The following is a 15,764-nucleotide window of genomic DNA, read 5'->3' on the forward strand; positions in this document are numbered from 1 at the left end:
ATCGAGAATATTCCTAGGTAAAATTTGTTTGGCAGTGGTACTGTTATTTAAGTTTGAGAAGCCTAGTATTCATTCACATTACCCCTGCCAGGCTCTGGAGCAATGCCTGAGGCTACATGACATCACTGGGTGGTGGATCAGGTTTAGAAGTAAAGGGGGAATGCTTTGCATATTGGTAATCTGTGAACATGTCAGTTCACATCGGAAACACCTGGAACAGTAGCTTACAGTTACACTGCAAAAATGGCATTAACAGCATGGTTAGTGAGGCAGATTATCCGGGCTACTAGTACAGAAAAATAAGTTTTCATCCCCAATGATAATTATATATATATATTACAGTTATCTGGTGTGTAAGAAACAGGCTGTGCAGACAGACAGATTTAATGATTGGTCAGGAAACATCTAACAATTTTACAAACTAATCCGGTGTGAACACTAATCCTTGCTTTATATAGCCTACCTTGCCTCCTCCCTGGAGTAATTGGATATTGACCACCAAAATGCATGTAGTTAATAGACATCCATCATTTTAATTGAGCCAGCATCCCTTTGCATTTTAGGCCTGCCCTGCTGACGAGGCTGGGTGTCTGAATGGACTTCATCTCCCACAGCGAGGTGGCGGTCACAATGCTGAGCAATGGCATCTTCTACGAGTTACAGCCAATTAAGTGACATTGAGAGTTAGTTTAACCTTTAGAAATCACCCTAGAAATTACATTTGAGTTCTGGATTAGTAAACAATTCGTAGGGTTGGTTTGATTAATTCGTTCCGTGGCAATGTTGTACTGTTTGGAATAAGGGGTAGTTCCAGTGCCTGTAGTTCCAGTGCCTGTTTGTGCTATCAGTTGCAAACTCAATATTGTCGCTTCCTTCCTTGCGCGCCGTTTCACGTCGTTCCAGCACCGTACTCTTTCTCCTAAACACTGGCAATTTCCACAACATTACAGAAATTCCCACTACTAGCAATTTCCACAACATTACAGATATTTCCACCGCTCCCCCTTCGACTGCTGGCGGAAGTGACGATCGACCAATCAGAGATGAGCTCAGGCAAATTATGTAAAGCCTTCCAGCAGACGCGCACAGTACAAAACGCAACTAGAGGCAACGGTCGGAAAGGCACACGACAACCTGATATAAGACGAAAGGAGCATCACTGGAAGGTGAGAAAATCATCCCCCACACCTGGCTTCTACCCCACTTACATTTATTTCATAAAACTGACAACACTAGAACTCTAACGCTGCAACTATCGCGTGTAATGCACTTGTTTGAACTTGGGAGACACTCCCATGAATCTTGCTGGTATTGTTATGGGATAGAGTTCAGTGTTTCAGTTAGCCTGTGGGTTCAGTGCTTTAGACTATTTGGGAGTATGCAGGAACAAAACATGACCGTTATGAAAAAGAAGTTGGGGATAGCATGAGCTTCCATTTGGGAAAAATAATCAATAATTATTAATTCAGTGAGTGGACCTTCTTCTTTAAGAACTTTTAAATTAACTGATGATACTTTGTGGCCTCATATTCAGGCATTTGTAATTTCATAATGTAATTTTATTTAATGTGTTAACTTAGGACATAGGCTGATCAGTACTCGATCAGTGCTAGAAAATGTACAGGCTCCTTATTTCACATTAGAATGTCCTTTTTTCCCATTCATTTTACATTTATGCAATCTGTAAAACATGTTACGACTCCTACTTTCCATACAGTTCGGTTTTGGCAAAATAACAAAGAATATCTCATAAAATATTTGCAATTGTGGGGATTCTGTAATTTGTCTTTTTGCCTGTATGGCATCTTGTAATATAACAGCATAGTATTTTTGTGTGAATTTTACTTCTGTATTGCTTTAAAATCCCAATGAACTCTGTTCTGAACCACTAAACAACATAAACAACATAAACAACCTCCTTGTGACCCTGTTTCCATGGTTTAACCCAGGGATTCCCAAACAACCCCATATGGGGTCATCTAATATGAGGATGGGGTTGCCTGAATATTTTGAGTGTGAAAAAAATAAAATATGTGAATGTGGGCTACTACACGCTGAACATTACAACAGCCCAGCTTTAATAAAACAACAAGGCAGGAGCAGGGGTTGTGGTGTAAGTCATGGTGGCTAAACCGTGTTGTTTGGCATGGGGTGTGTGTGTGGGGCGTTGCAGTTATGGAAATTTGAGAACATTCATTTGAGGTCGCATGAGAAAAAAGTTTGGGAACCCCTGCCTTTGGAATGGTGCACTGTTGTGGTGTTAACACAGCACTGTTTAATGGTTTGAAGACAGGGAAGAATTTATAATTTCATAATAAAATCAATCACTTTCTCACACAAAATTTGGAAGGTGAACATGAGAAGAATGACTGTTAACATTCGTTCAAAGACAGGATTTACTTATTGAAATGATTTACCAGTTTTCTGGCTCCTGTTGCTTTGACTCTCCTGTTGGGTGGGTTTTTCATAAATACAATTTGTGTGTGTGCCTGATTGAACAAGCAGTAATAAGTGTATGCCCCAAATTTCCATCTTCTATACTATATATATATATATATATATATATATATATATATATATATATATATATATAAACCTGAACACACTATGATCAATGGTTTTGTTTACAATTGCTCTACATGCATGTTTAGCTATTTATGGATTTGATGCTTTTTACTTGTTGAGGAACTTATGCACTTGTAAACCCCTTTGGGTTAAAAGCATTCAGAACTGAGGCAGTAGTCTCCTGAGTCCCGTGTGATCAGATCACATTGGCATCAGTTGTGCTGAGTCACGTTCCAAAGGCAAGAGTGAAAATATTTTTTTTGTTTTGCATGGCAGTTCTAGAACACTAATTATTATTTGCATAACAGTTGCTTGGGAATTGGTGTGCAATTTTCTCATTGCATCTAAAGTGGTTTGTATATTAGATGAAATATGGGAAACATCAACTGTTGCTTGGTACAGTGGAAAGAACTCCCATAATTACAATTTTCAGCAACAATCTGTATAAAATGACCTTAAATGAAAAAATAGTTTGCGCAATGTTTTAATATGTGATTATGATAACATTTAGGAAACTTGTTTATAGACATGGATACTGTGAGCACAGTATGGACCTAGTAGAGTATGGATACTATGGAGACATTCCAAATCTGAATTAACTGAACAATTAGTGCAACTGATTTAAGAATTGAAGTCTCCTCACACCTTACTCCCAGATAAAGAGAGGGTGGAAAACCAGCAGTTCTTCCTCAAGGATCGTTATTTGGGTAACTGCTTACTGGAGAAAAGTTAAAACCTATTACACTGTGGATGCAAGTCCAATTTATCAGTTAAACCAATAAAAGTGACAATAAACTGCCATATTGACTAGAGAAACTGGAGAGCCCATTAGCACAAGAAATCTGCTTACCACTTGTATTTGCAGGTGGGTTTAGTTACTCTTATGTCAGTGCATGGTGTAGCATGAGAGTACCATGAAGAATAATTCATCCCATGACAGAGTAAGTGTAATCTGAAGTCAGGCAAAGGGCTTTGTATCTCATCAGAAAGAGAAGTGTTAGGCGGGAATATACACCGAAACTATAGAGTACCTACCCTTCTTTCTCAAGCTTTTATGCTTATTAAAACTCAGTTTTTCAGTCATTATTATTGACCTGTTCTTTTTAAAATTTTACAAGACACATTAAAAATAGCTCTAAATTTTTTTGGTATTGTTGTCATGTTTTATTATAATGATGACTATGATGATGATGATTATTGTTATTATTATTATTATTATTATTATTATTATTGTAGTAGTCGTATAATTATTATTTTTGTTGGTAATACTGGCATATTCTGCTTTCCTCAGTGAGATTACGGATGAGCATTAACGGCAGCAGTAAAATCATAATGCGCATTTACAGCCTAAGCTGTGAAAACATGGGGGAATTGTAAATGTAATAACGCTACCTCACACGAGCAGTGTGGTGGCTCTGATAAAATGGCTTCCTCTGTGTCCTCTCTGGGCTGTGGGGCTCCTGTATGCACACACACACACCATTGTTCCCCGCGCTTTGGCCCATGCTGAGGCGACAGGAGCAGGGCTGACAGCACCTGACGGCTCCCGTGGTCAAGACGCCTGTCCTTCCCCCATGTCTCTGATGTGTCAATTAGTTGCCTAGCAACCCTCAGCCAGATGTCTGCCTTTCTCTGGATGATAAGTTTACCTTCAGTGCAGTAAGAGGTGGGGGAACAGGAGGGATGAAGGGTGGGGGGGGCATGGAGGATGGAGGCAGAATTCAACCCCTCCTCCCTTCCCAAACAGTAGTGTCAGAAGCCCTGCCAGAGTGTGTGTGTGTACGTGTGTGTGTGTGTGTGTGTGTGTGTGTGTGCAGGCAGTCTTCTGCAGAATGTATCCTTTATCATTTATATTTACTGTTGCTTTCCCCATTCTGTGTGATTGAGGGAGCAGTCTGGCCATCACACTCGTACTGTGCCTCTCCCGCGCCTCTATCCACATGTAGGTGTGCTGACACAGGGCCCATTATCACCGCGGCACACCGTTATGAACACGGCCCAGAGCCTGTGCCGGCACATTCACATTAGGTTCATTCATATTTGGGCGTGTTCATACGTAGCGGGGCAGGGAGGGGCCCGCACCCGGCTGCTGGGGGTGGGCATTGCCAAACGGGAGTGGTCCGCAGGTACTTATGACCGTCTCCAAAGGGTGCCAGAGACATACAGGAGAAAGCTCAACACCCTGTGGAAACTGGTAACCGTTTTTGGTTTTCTTTCAGAAGTTTATGTTTGTTTCTGTAACAGTAGTAATGCCCATTTTCTTGCAGTTGCAAGAATCTTGACTATTTTTTGTGTTTATGTGGGCCTACCCTATATGTCTTATTGTGAATGCTGGTCAAAAGGACTTCAGCTATGGTAGTGGTATGGATCTATAAACTGGGTTCAATAATGATGTCAATTTGTATTGCTTTCTATAAGATCATCGACGTGATACATTTTCTTATGTATAGGTAACTGGACATTACATTTAGAAAATATTGAATACTGGTTTTGAGCACAGGGATCTTGTTTGGATGCATTGATTGTGCTGTGTACAAACTATTTTTCATTTTAGATAAGTCATGATGAATTTAGACAGTTTCTCTAAGCCTAGTATTTAGTAGAATTGCTTTGTTTATGCATTTACAAACACGTATTTTGGTTTAGCACATATATTTTTGTCACATCTTGTATGTCTGTATATTTATTGGAAATGTGAGTTCATGCATGATGTACAGTGTGTGCTCACATGCAAATAGACACTGTTCCTTTGCATTCACAGAGATGCACAGAATACTCATTCATTTGATTTGATTAACTTCATTTATCATGTCGAAGCTACTGACAACCACAGAGGCTCAGAGCTAACACTACTGTTTTGCGTTTTTGATGGGGTATTAGAGATCCGGTTACATGTCATTATCACAGGCCCAAACCTGCATAACCATAATTACAAAAAGTTTGTTTGTAAGTAAAAACTGGTTGAGCTTCTGGCTCTCCAGGACCTGGGTTGCAGACCCCTGCATTAAAAGGTTTGATCTATGATCTAATTTCTGACATTTGAAATGCTGTTTGATGATTCAGAGTGAAAATATGTTTGAAATATTCCACCAGTTTTTTTATTTACTGCAATGCTGAAATGTATGTCCTGTGTGCACTCAATGTGTACTGTATGGATTTGCGCTTGAAACTAAGCTTGATTAGGAACATGGAGTGATATCATTCTCTTTGATTTATTCTACGGCACTGAAAAATAACTGAACACCTAGGGCAAATACGGCATTCTGATTGGCCGAGATGTCTCACGTGGGAGTGCATTATTTTCATATAACCTTGCTAACGAGAACAGATCGAGTGTTGAATTTTTTCACGGCTAAAATATCCTACAAATATCAATGCGCGCAACATCATGCGCAATAGATTTGCAAGTAGTGCAAGTAGTCCAGTTATAGCCGACCTGGTGACAAAAGTATGTTACTGTAGGCTGCATTGAGTTAGGCTACACTTTGTTTCAAACATAATGTAACCGAGCTTTTTAACTTAGGCAGTAATAATAACAAATTACAACTCAAACGTTTACTGTGTAAAACAACAGACGGAGCCGCAAGCGTAGAGGAATGTACTTAGACACAGAACGCCCATGATGCTAAAATATATTCAGTACACTGATATTCTCTGTAAACTAGATATAGCGTGAATTTCTTAATAATTAAATATGTTGTTTTTGCAGGACTGGCTGCAAGAATGAGACGGTTGATTTTGATGGCTCAACGAAATATTGAGGTCTTTCTATGCTATCAAAATGGGAAGCACTCCGTTCAGTTGCATGGCACTGAAGTCTGGAATATAGCATAGATTAAATTGCTTCGTATTATTTTGCAAGCTAACATTAGTTAATAGCCTGACGTTGTATTTCCTTTCCGTGATGGTGAGCTAGTGAACCTTTCTTCGGCGATGATGCGGTTCGCTTTTAGTTGCAGCAGGCACTTTTAAGGCTGCATGAATATATGTATTTTTTTCCTCAGCAGCAGACATTTTTTTCTCCAATAAATTGTTCATTGCTACATTACATGACATGTTAGCACTGGTATAAGTGGGATAATACCCTATCAAAAAGCAATGGTTATTTTCTTGTCAGTTCATCTCCAATCTCTAATTTGTTCATCAAAGCTGTTTTGTGTTTGCCTGGGCTGCTGAATTGAATGTAAATCCACAGGTGTCCTGTTTTTCCAGCTGCTAACCTTTAGAATAATTTCATGTTGAATATGAAAAACAGTCTGTGAGAAAACAGCTTTAGACTCTTTGACAGACGCTTTGTCAGCCACCCCCCCCTATCCCCCACCCCACCCCACCACCCGGACTGGAAGGTTCACTCCCTGCACACACACACACACACACACACACACACTCACACACACATACATGCACACAGTACTGATCCAGTAATATTCCCCTGCAGCAGGAAACACCAGCCACATAATGACCCTTATAAGAATTTCTTATCATAATGACATACCCATGGGGTTCCTTATAGCTGGAATTTGCTTGTGCTGTGGCTCTTCCATTGTTACTTTTGCATAGTATAAAATATGCAACTTTTATGATATTTAGCAAATTCTTGTGGACAGTTGAACTGAATGGAATAATGTTCCTGTTCAGATCTCTAGTGACACTCTAAACAGAAAGCTCTATGTCATTCAGAATGTCCTATCCACCCCCCAAAGTCAGAATGAATGTGAGATCAGGTGGTCTCCCTTTTGGGTGGTGTCTGCAGCAGTGTCTCCGATTACATAAAGTTGTGGTTAAAATCGGGGGCGCGTTTTTCCCCTCCTCTGCCGCTTGTCCCCTGCAGGGGAGTGCGGTAGTGTCAGGGGTGGGTGTCACAGACAGGCAGGGTGGTGCTGACCTCTCCGTGTCCGGCCTGCCCCCCACCCTCTCTCTCTCTCCGCAGCTCTCACCCCTGTCGCTATCACAGACGTGAACTCGGCTCAACCATGACGGACTATTACTGCATTTTAGGAGTGTGCCGGAATGTGCCGCTGGAGGACATTAGGCAAGCGTAAGTGACCCCACTTCTGCATGCGCACCTGTTTTTACCGCGTGCGGCGGATGATGTCCGTGGTGGCTGTAATGCTAATTATACCCCAACACAAAGGAGCACGGCAAGAGGAGTGCAGAATGGAGGCTCTACGTTTTGCTGTAACTCAGCTGATTCAGCCTTCTGTAGGGGATGTGTGTGTTTATATATCATCAAGTCTCACCAGTTAAAATGGAGCCTTTCATGGTGCACTATGACTATGACTTTTAAACTTAATCGTGGAGCTGCTGTGTGCAGACGAGCAACGGTTTACCCCCGCCGATGACCTTTATTTCCAGTTAATTTTCAGTTTCTTCTCTCTGCTCAAAAGGTTACCGTGGAATAGAAGTGTGAAAGGTTAATTTGCTGTTCGCTTGTTTGGAGATGTGCCGTTATGTAAATGTGTCTCATTAGCAGCTCTGCTGGGAATTTGTGCCTGGTGATCGCTGCTACCTCACCTGGCCATGACTCAGCCAAACCAAGCTGTTTGGCCCCAAACAGACCTGGCTCATGTGTTTAATTGGGCATTTCTATCAAGTGCAGTTTAGTTGTTATAATATATCTGGCCTGGCGGTGTGCCATTTTATGCAGGTAACATGGGGGGAGAGGTGAGGGGGGTATTGGCCACTCTTGCCCTCTCTCTTTTATAACATCATTCATTTGGCTGTGAAAGAAAAACACAAATAGCATTTTTTGGGAGGTTTTTACATTAATGGCATTTGGCAGAGATAGACTAAGCAGGAGACAAGCCTCCCCTGGGGCAATGCAGGGTTAAGGGCCTTGCTCAAGGGCCCAATGGCTGTGCAGATCTTATTGTGGCTATACCAGGGATTGAACCACCGACCTTGCGGGTCCCAGTCATGTACCTTAACCACTACACTACAGGCTGCCCTAGGTTTGTGTGGAGAGCCAGGGAGTCAGCCACACCTTTTCACAGATCCTGAGTCAGATCAGTGCCCCTTTCCTATCCCTATTCACTGCGCACACTGCCTACCCCACAGCTCCAGACAGACAGGCCCCAGAGTAATTGTCTCCCTGCAGTTCCTCCCCTCCTTTCCCCCAGGCCCTGGTTCTCCCAGCCAACCCTTGTACCAGTGGTAGAGCCCCACCTATATGGTGACAGGGGAAGCCATTGCTGACATAAGGACAGAAGCCTGGGAGCAGTGAGCCTGTCACTGGAAGAGATTGACCAGAATTCACACCACCCAAAGCAAGGACTTCCCAATCTCTCACGTGTTTTAGGAAGAATACCAACACTCAATATTCTTTGTTGTCCACTTTCAACTTGATGAGCCAATCAGCTGATATTTTATGTTACTGGGCGGTCTGTAGCGTAGTGGTTAAGGTAAACGACTGGGACACGCAAGGTCGGTGGTTCTAATCCTGGTGTAGCCACAATAAGATCCGCACAGCCATTGGGCCCTTGAGCAAGGCCCTTAACCCTGCATTGCTCGTGGGGAGGATTGTCTCCTGCTTAGTCTAATCAACTGTATGTCGCTCTGGATAAGAGCGTCTGCCAAATGCCAATAATGTTATGTAATGTAATGTACTGATAAATCAAAGAATGGGCCGGACCAGCACTGGGATAAACCATAATCCTGCCATCAAAGAGGAAGTGAATGAAGATGTACAGTACTACAATGCTCAAAATAATTTTTTACTTCAATTAGGACTATTCTTCATTACCATAAGAACACATCTTAAACTATATATTGCATAAAATTAATAAACTTGTACTACTTGTGTATTTCCAATTGCTACCTGGAAAACGTTTTGAATTTAGACTTCATCATCATGTACCAGCAGGTATTTCTGTTCACCTCGATCGACATCCTCTTCACACAGCAGTGCACATCATCTGAACCCAAACTACTGTATATGTTACCAGATTTGTCTGTGAGAGTCTATCAGTGTGTCTGTCTGCCCTAGTCAGTCTGAATCTGATCACACACAGTCTCACACTGTGGACATGCATGCGAGCGGCCAGCTGGTATGTGCACTGAGAACATTCTTTGCATGCTGTAATGACAGATGCTTCATGTTGTTCCAACCTCGTCACCATTCCTGGATTTCACTCATTATTTACATACCGGGGCTGCCTGTGCAAGTCCATGATCCTGTGTGTGTGTGTGTGTTTGTGTGCATTTCCTCCATCAGGTACAGACAGTCGGCACTGCGTTGGCATCCAGACCAAAACCTCACCAACAGAGCAGAAGCAGAGCTAAGATTCAGAGAGCTGTCGGAGGCCTATGAGGTCCTGTCTGACCGTAAGAGGCTCCGCCCACTACCTGTGCCTTTACTGACCCCTCTGTACCAATACCTGTGCCTTTACTGACCCCTCTGTACCACTACCTGTGCCTTTTCTGACCCCTCTGTACCACTACCTGTGCCTTTACTGACCCCTCTGTACCAATACCTGTGCCTTTACTGACCCCTCTGTACCACTACCTGTGCCTTTACTGACCCCTCTGTACCACTACCTGTGCCTTTACTGACCCCTCTGTACCACTACCTGTGCCTTTACTGACCCCTCTGTACCAATACCTGTGCCTTTACTGACCCCTCTGTACCAATACCTGTGCCTTTACTGACCCCTCTGTACCACTACCTGTGCCTTTACTGACCCCTCTGTACCAATACCTGTGCCTTTACTGACCCCTCTGTGTGTGCTCATGTTAGCCTCAAACATGTTATCAAACATGACGGTGCAGCCACATTTGCATGATATTTGCATGACCACTTGGTGAGGCAATGTATACACTAACTGTCCACTTTGTTAGGTATTAGACTTTTTTGTTTTGGACTTATTGGTCTTCTGCTGCTGTAGCACATCCACTTGTTCACCGTGTTGTTCAGAGATGCTCTTCTTAATAACACTGTTGTAACGTGTGGTTATTTGAGTTATGGTCGCCATCCTATTAGTTTGAACCAGTCTGGCCCTTCTCCTCTGGCCTTTCACCCACAGAACTGCCGCTCATTGGATGTTTTTTGTTTTTCACACCATTCTCTGCCTGTAAACTCTAGAGACTGTTGTGCATTAAAATTCCTGGGAGATCAGCAGTTTTTGAGACTGAACCCACCCTATATGGCACCAACAGTCGAAGATCAGATTTCTTCCGCATCCTGATGTTTGGTCTGAACAAGAACTGAACCTCTTGAATATGTTTTCAAAAACGTCTTCTGAGTTAAAGGAAGCATGAGAAATTCGCACAATTCAGCTTAATTACAATTAGACTTCATATTTTTTAGTTATTATAAATATTATTGAAAAAGTAAAAAAAAACTAAATAAATTAAAAAGGTAAAAATAGCCTGAAGATATACAGCTTTTTTGGAAACACTGATAGCTGGCACTATTTTCGTTAGATGGTTGGTGTACGTGCCAGTGGAAGACCATAAACTAGATTTAACCCTCATTAACTAATAATCTATATCAGTAGCCTCTTGTGCTGGGAGGGGAGCCGCATTGATTCAGTAATCCTCTCTTTGATATTTTATAGCCTTTATTTTCTTTTTCCCTGCAGCCGTCAAGCGGACCAATTATGACAGTTTCGGCATTCAAGCAGGTAGGTCCATCTGTGAGCACAGAAAGCAGGGTCGTTCTATATGTGAGCACAGTACAATGTCCAGTGTTAATTATCACTCTAGCAGAGTACATGTCCTCTGTAAGAGTTGATTTAACACTGAACATTTTATAGTGTACTTGCCGACATGCAGCATTTCCAAGGCAAGAACTATGTCATCTCGCTGCTCCTATTCCAGAGGAAAAAGATGACTAATGGTGTGGCAGCCATTTAAATCAACAATATGTAGATAGAATCAGTGTTTCTTGTTGGGTTTGACCAGAAGTGCAGTGCAAGTCCAATGGGGGTACAGAAAAACCCCAAGGATGGTTCCATCTATCAAGGGTCATTAGTTCCCTGTCTTCTTCCTAATGAAAGTTTGTTTTTCATAATTTCAGTGATTATCCCATTTTATGTCTGCCTTCTCCCAGTCTCACAGTGGATGTAAATTGTTGAATCCTGTTTAAGTGTTCATGAGTTTTCCATAAATACTTTTTTTCTGTCTCGATGGTCAGTCCTTCCTGACAAGTGAGAACTTTGTTTCCATTTTTTTCCTCAAACCAGTTGGACACCAGTGTGGCTCATTTTCATTCCGCAGTCCCATGGTCGTCTTCAGCGACTTCTTTGGGGGACAGGATCCGTTTGGTAAGTCTGTTCCCTTCAACCTGGGAATCCCTTGCTATCTCGAAGGTGAACGGAGTTAACGCCGTTTGTAGAAATATTAACAATGCATCCATGGTAGCAAAGGAGGAGCATCTGCTGAATATCAGGTGCCCTGCTAGTGGAGGGTTTACCAAAATATATTACATTTACACCTTTGATGCCATTGTGTGAACCATGGTGAGAATTAAACTGTATTTCCATTTGAAGTGACTTTTTTTAATTAAAAAATTTTAGTCATTTGGCAGACGCTTTTAATCCAAGGCGATTTACAGTGACAGAGAGGACTAAGAGAGAGCTGCTTTTACAGTTTCTGTCGTTCCGTTGGCTTGTGGCATTTCTTTGAGCACGTATCTGAAAACATGGTCTGGAAAAGCTGTATTGCACCTCATTTTGAGGAAACCATTCTTCTTCAGTTGAAGATTCAATTATTTAAATGTTGTTATAGCTTGTGGGCTCCCTTCCTCAGATCCCCTTGGATCATAATAGCAGTGTGCTTCGATTCCCTTCTTTCACAAAATTATTTTCTACCAAACACCTACCATAAATGATCAATGTGCATATGCCTCTGTGAATCTGTGCAGATGTACTTCAGCCAGTGAATTAGCCTTGTGCTCATACAGCCTCATTCAATGCAGTGTGTGTTGCTTTCTATAGTACTCAGTTTTTTTTCGGATGACAGGCAGTAGAGTCTACTGATATCAGTGGTTCCTGTTATCGCTTTCCAGGAAGGCCAAGGGCTATTGTAGTGACTCTGTGTGCTTAAGATCAGAGATCAGCATGTGGTTTGTGCTCCCAGCACTAAATACAGAGACCCCACTCTAAAGCTGTACCAGCATGTAAGACCATGTATCATTCTGCGGGAATGGTTCACAGAGCACAAGAACAGACCCAGAGAATGTCAGCCATTTGCATTAGAAATGGCTGCCTTTCTGACAGGAGAAGATGGAGCAGTTAAAATGGAGGGTGTAGGAAGTCACGCATTGTCAGAATACATGCTCATGCTACTATTTGAATTCACAGCGAAAACCATCAGTCGCATTGTATTCCATGACCTGATGTCAGAAGAGGATATTTTATACCTCTTCTGACAAACCTGAAAATGCCACTTTGTTTATCTTTTACCTGACAGAGAAACAACAGAATGGTTCCGATTGACACAGGCAGTACTTAACCCAAGAGTTGTGTTACTGGAAAGCAAACTGTTAGAAGGAACTGCCAGGCTTGTGTACAGTTTTCTATATTTAAACTGTGTTGTAGGGCAGCTGTTGCTGTTCATTTCCCGGACTATGGATCTGTACACCTTACAGTGAACTCAGGTGAACCAGGTGTGGAGAAACCAGTGGTACAATCCAGTCTGCCAAGGCAATTAAAATCACTGCAATTATGAACATATCTGCAGGGAGTTAAGGGCCTCTGATGGAAAAGGTCAAATATTCTTGTGAGCAGGTACTGGCACATAAATATATAATTGTCAAGATATAGCTTGCGGTATAAAGCAGACGCCAGCTTCTTTTTCATTTCACTTCGGTGCAGTTTTACTTGTTCTCGTCTATTAAAACCGGATTAACTATTCTGATGTCTAATGTAGTAAGAATCTCGGCTCAGTTGCATTGTGGCAAATCCTTGCAGATCCATGTGAATCAAAAGTAGCTACTGATAAAAAAAAAAAAAGTATTTTACATTATAGACTGGTTATGAGTACAAGCATGAAGAGTGCACAATATGCTCTTGAAGCCCTTCTTATTTAAGCTGTGTGAGATGTACTGTATTTATACTATAATTGTTGCATCACAGATAACAGATTAAAAGCCACTTATTCCAGCATGTCCTAAGCAGTGAGTAACCTGTCCCGCTGAAGTGCGCTCGGTGGTAAAGGAGGTGATATCAGTGCTGTGACTGTGGGTGACCCTCCTCTTCTTCCTCCAGGAAATAAGGGGATGGCGATGCCCATGTGCAACATGGGCCTGCCCACCATGCAGATGCCTGGATTCTCCCATGGGCTCTCCGGTGTTTCCATGAGTAATTATCTGCCCGTTACGGACTCTGCTCTGAGTTATTGACCGCAAGATAGATATGATTAATCCACTAAGCTAAAGACCAATGGTTCTCCCGTTACAGGGACCAGTCACAGTTACTTCTCCAGAGGTGACACGTTCTTTAACAGGCGTTAGCACATGCTAACCCACATCTCCGCACACTGCTGGATGTACCGGCCATTGATTGATGGGTACCGGAGCAGGTTTGATACGATTGGTGTTGGCTAGTGTGGTCCTGTAAGTGTGCTGCTACCCGTAGCTTTTTTTTGTGGCTGAGCAGGATGTTAATGCCATCCGCACAGGTTCCAGCTCATTCAAATCAACGAGTGGAGGAATGCCCACTGGATTCGGAGCAATGCACACTGGACTGGGAGCAATGCACACTGGAATAGGGATGCCTCAACCATGCGGAGGAGCAATGCATGGCCAAAGCTTCAATTCTTTCTCTTCCGGCATTGGTGGATGTAGTGCAGGCGGTAGGCAGTCTGTGTCAACCTCCACATGCACTGTCAATGGAAAGCAAGTCATGACTAAAAAGTAAGGGACATTTTCATGTTGTATTTTTATATTGCAACAATGTCTCTCCTAATTAAGTCAGATATTTTTGAATAAGTGAAGTTTTTTATTTATTTTATCAATAGTTTTTATTCAGAAGGTTTTGGTAAAACATTTTTTTAAGTATCTGCTGCTCTGTTGTTAACCACCTGCTTGCCTGGTCTTGTTTTTGTGAATGCAGCCAGGCAGTATGTGAGTAATCTTCTTCCTCTCATTTTCTCTTTCATAGAATTACAACGGATGGAGTGATCCGAGAGGAGATATATGAAAATGGAATTTTAACATCCGTTAAAGTTGATGGCAAGGAACAGTTGCTTAACAAGTAATATGTTAGCACAGTTTTGGGTGGAGAAAAGGATGATCTAACACAGATGTGTGAGCCTGTTTTCTCCCCCCTGTCCACCACCAAGATAGTTTCCTTTCAATTGAATGCTTTTACATTTCAGTTTAGTCTAGTTTATTTGGAGCAGGTGCTTTTTACCTTTTTATTTGGGACCACTATTTCTTTTTTAGAAATACAGAAGATTTCTGTCTGCTGTAGTCTTCTGTACCTTTTATACCTTTTTTCCCTGTACGCATTTTGCTATATTGCATTTTCTCAGTGTTAGTGGAGTGCAGGATGCTAGTGTTGGGACACAAACAGATTAGATATCCAGATAGTGCTTGGCTATGCCTAATCAACTGAAACATGCAATTTGTATTTCAATCACTTGTTCAACCATAGCTGGTTTAAACATCTTTCCAGCCCTTAACTCTTACCTGCAGCCAAATGCATTTTGTAATTGGCATTAGGTTATTAATTACTGGTAATCATTTAGCCTTTTGCTTTTTTATTGCTTGGAAAGGCGTTTATCATTTCTGCATGACTGCCAATAATTTCTCTTCATGTTCACACTGTTGTTGTGGAATAACCTGAGAATATAAATGAACTGTGGATTTTCCAGAAGATTTTGCTCTGCCCTGTAAGATGAGTTGAAATAAATGCAGGTGCTGTAACTCTGGAGTCTGTGTGAAACTTCAGTGTCTGAGGGGCTCACATCCCCTTATGACTCTGCTTGCTCCTTTCTTCATTTACACCTCTGCTTCACACCAATGAAACTCCTGACATTTTCTTTAATAAAATACACCCCTCACTTTCAGATTTACTCACAGATTACATTAAGTTCACCAAAGAAAGGGGCGATCGCTGCTCACACTAACATTACATTACATTACATTACATTATTGGCATTTGGCAGACACTCTTATCCAGAGTGACGTACAGTTGATTAGACTAAGCAGGAGACAATCCTCCCCTGGAGCAATGCAGGGTTAAGGGCCTTGCTCA

The 15,764-nt window shown here is 41.9% G+C and overlaps 1 protein-coding gene across 2 annotated transcripts; it reads left to right on the forward strand.

Annotated features, from left to right (window-relative positions):
- The first annotated feature begins 1,011 nt into the window (after positions 1-1,011).
- dnajb6b (DnaJ heat shock protein family (Hsp40) member B6b) lies at positions 1,012-15,433 on the forward strand. Of its 2 annotated transcripts, none has more exons than XM_061240951.1 (8): positions 1,012-1,166; positions 7,496-7,603; positions 9,779-9,888; positions 11,145-11,186; positions 11,748-11,828; positions 13,773-13,865; positions 14,185-14,419; positions 14,667-15,433. In XM_061240951.1, exons 2-8 carry the CDS (start codon positions 7,539-7,541, stop codon positions 14,761-14,763), a joined length of 723 nt encoding a protein of 240 aa, XP_061096935.1. In that variant the 5' UTR covers positions 1,012-1,166; positions 7,496-7,538; the 3' UTR covers positions 14,764-15,433. The 2 variants fall into 2 exon arrangements, with proteins under 2 accessions (XP_061096935.1, XP_061096934.1); XM_061240950.1 differs by lacking the exon at positions 1,012-1,166 and adding an exon at positions 4,683-4,759.
- The last annotated feature ends 331 nt before the right edge of the window (positions 15,434-15,764 follow it).

This window comes from Conger conger, chromosome 4 (genome assembly GCF_963514075.1).
Source record: "Conger conger chromosome 4, fConCon1.1, whole genome shotgun sequence".
In the NCBI taxonomy this organism is placed as follows: Eukaryota; Metazoa; Chordata; class Actinopteri; order Anguilliformes; family Congridae; genus Conger; species Conger conger.

What these genes read in the sequence shown, in the direction of transcription:
- dnajb6b (XM_061240950.1), top strand. Translation starts at nt 4,698, where the DNA reads ATGACCGTCTCCAAAGGGTGCCAGAGACATACAGGAGAAAGCTCAACA. An exon ending in TCAACACCCTGTGGAAACTG is followed by an intron (nt 4,760 to 7,495) that starts GTAACCGTTTTT and finishes CTCTCTCCGCAG; the next exon opens with CTCTCACCCCTGTCGCTATC. An exon ending in CTGGAGGACATTAGGCAAGC is followed by an intron (nt 7,604 to 9,778) that starts GTAAGTGACCCC and finishes TTCCTCCATCAG; the next exon opens with GTACAGACAGTCGGCACTGC.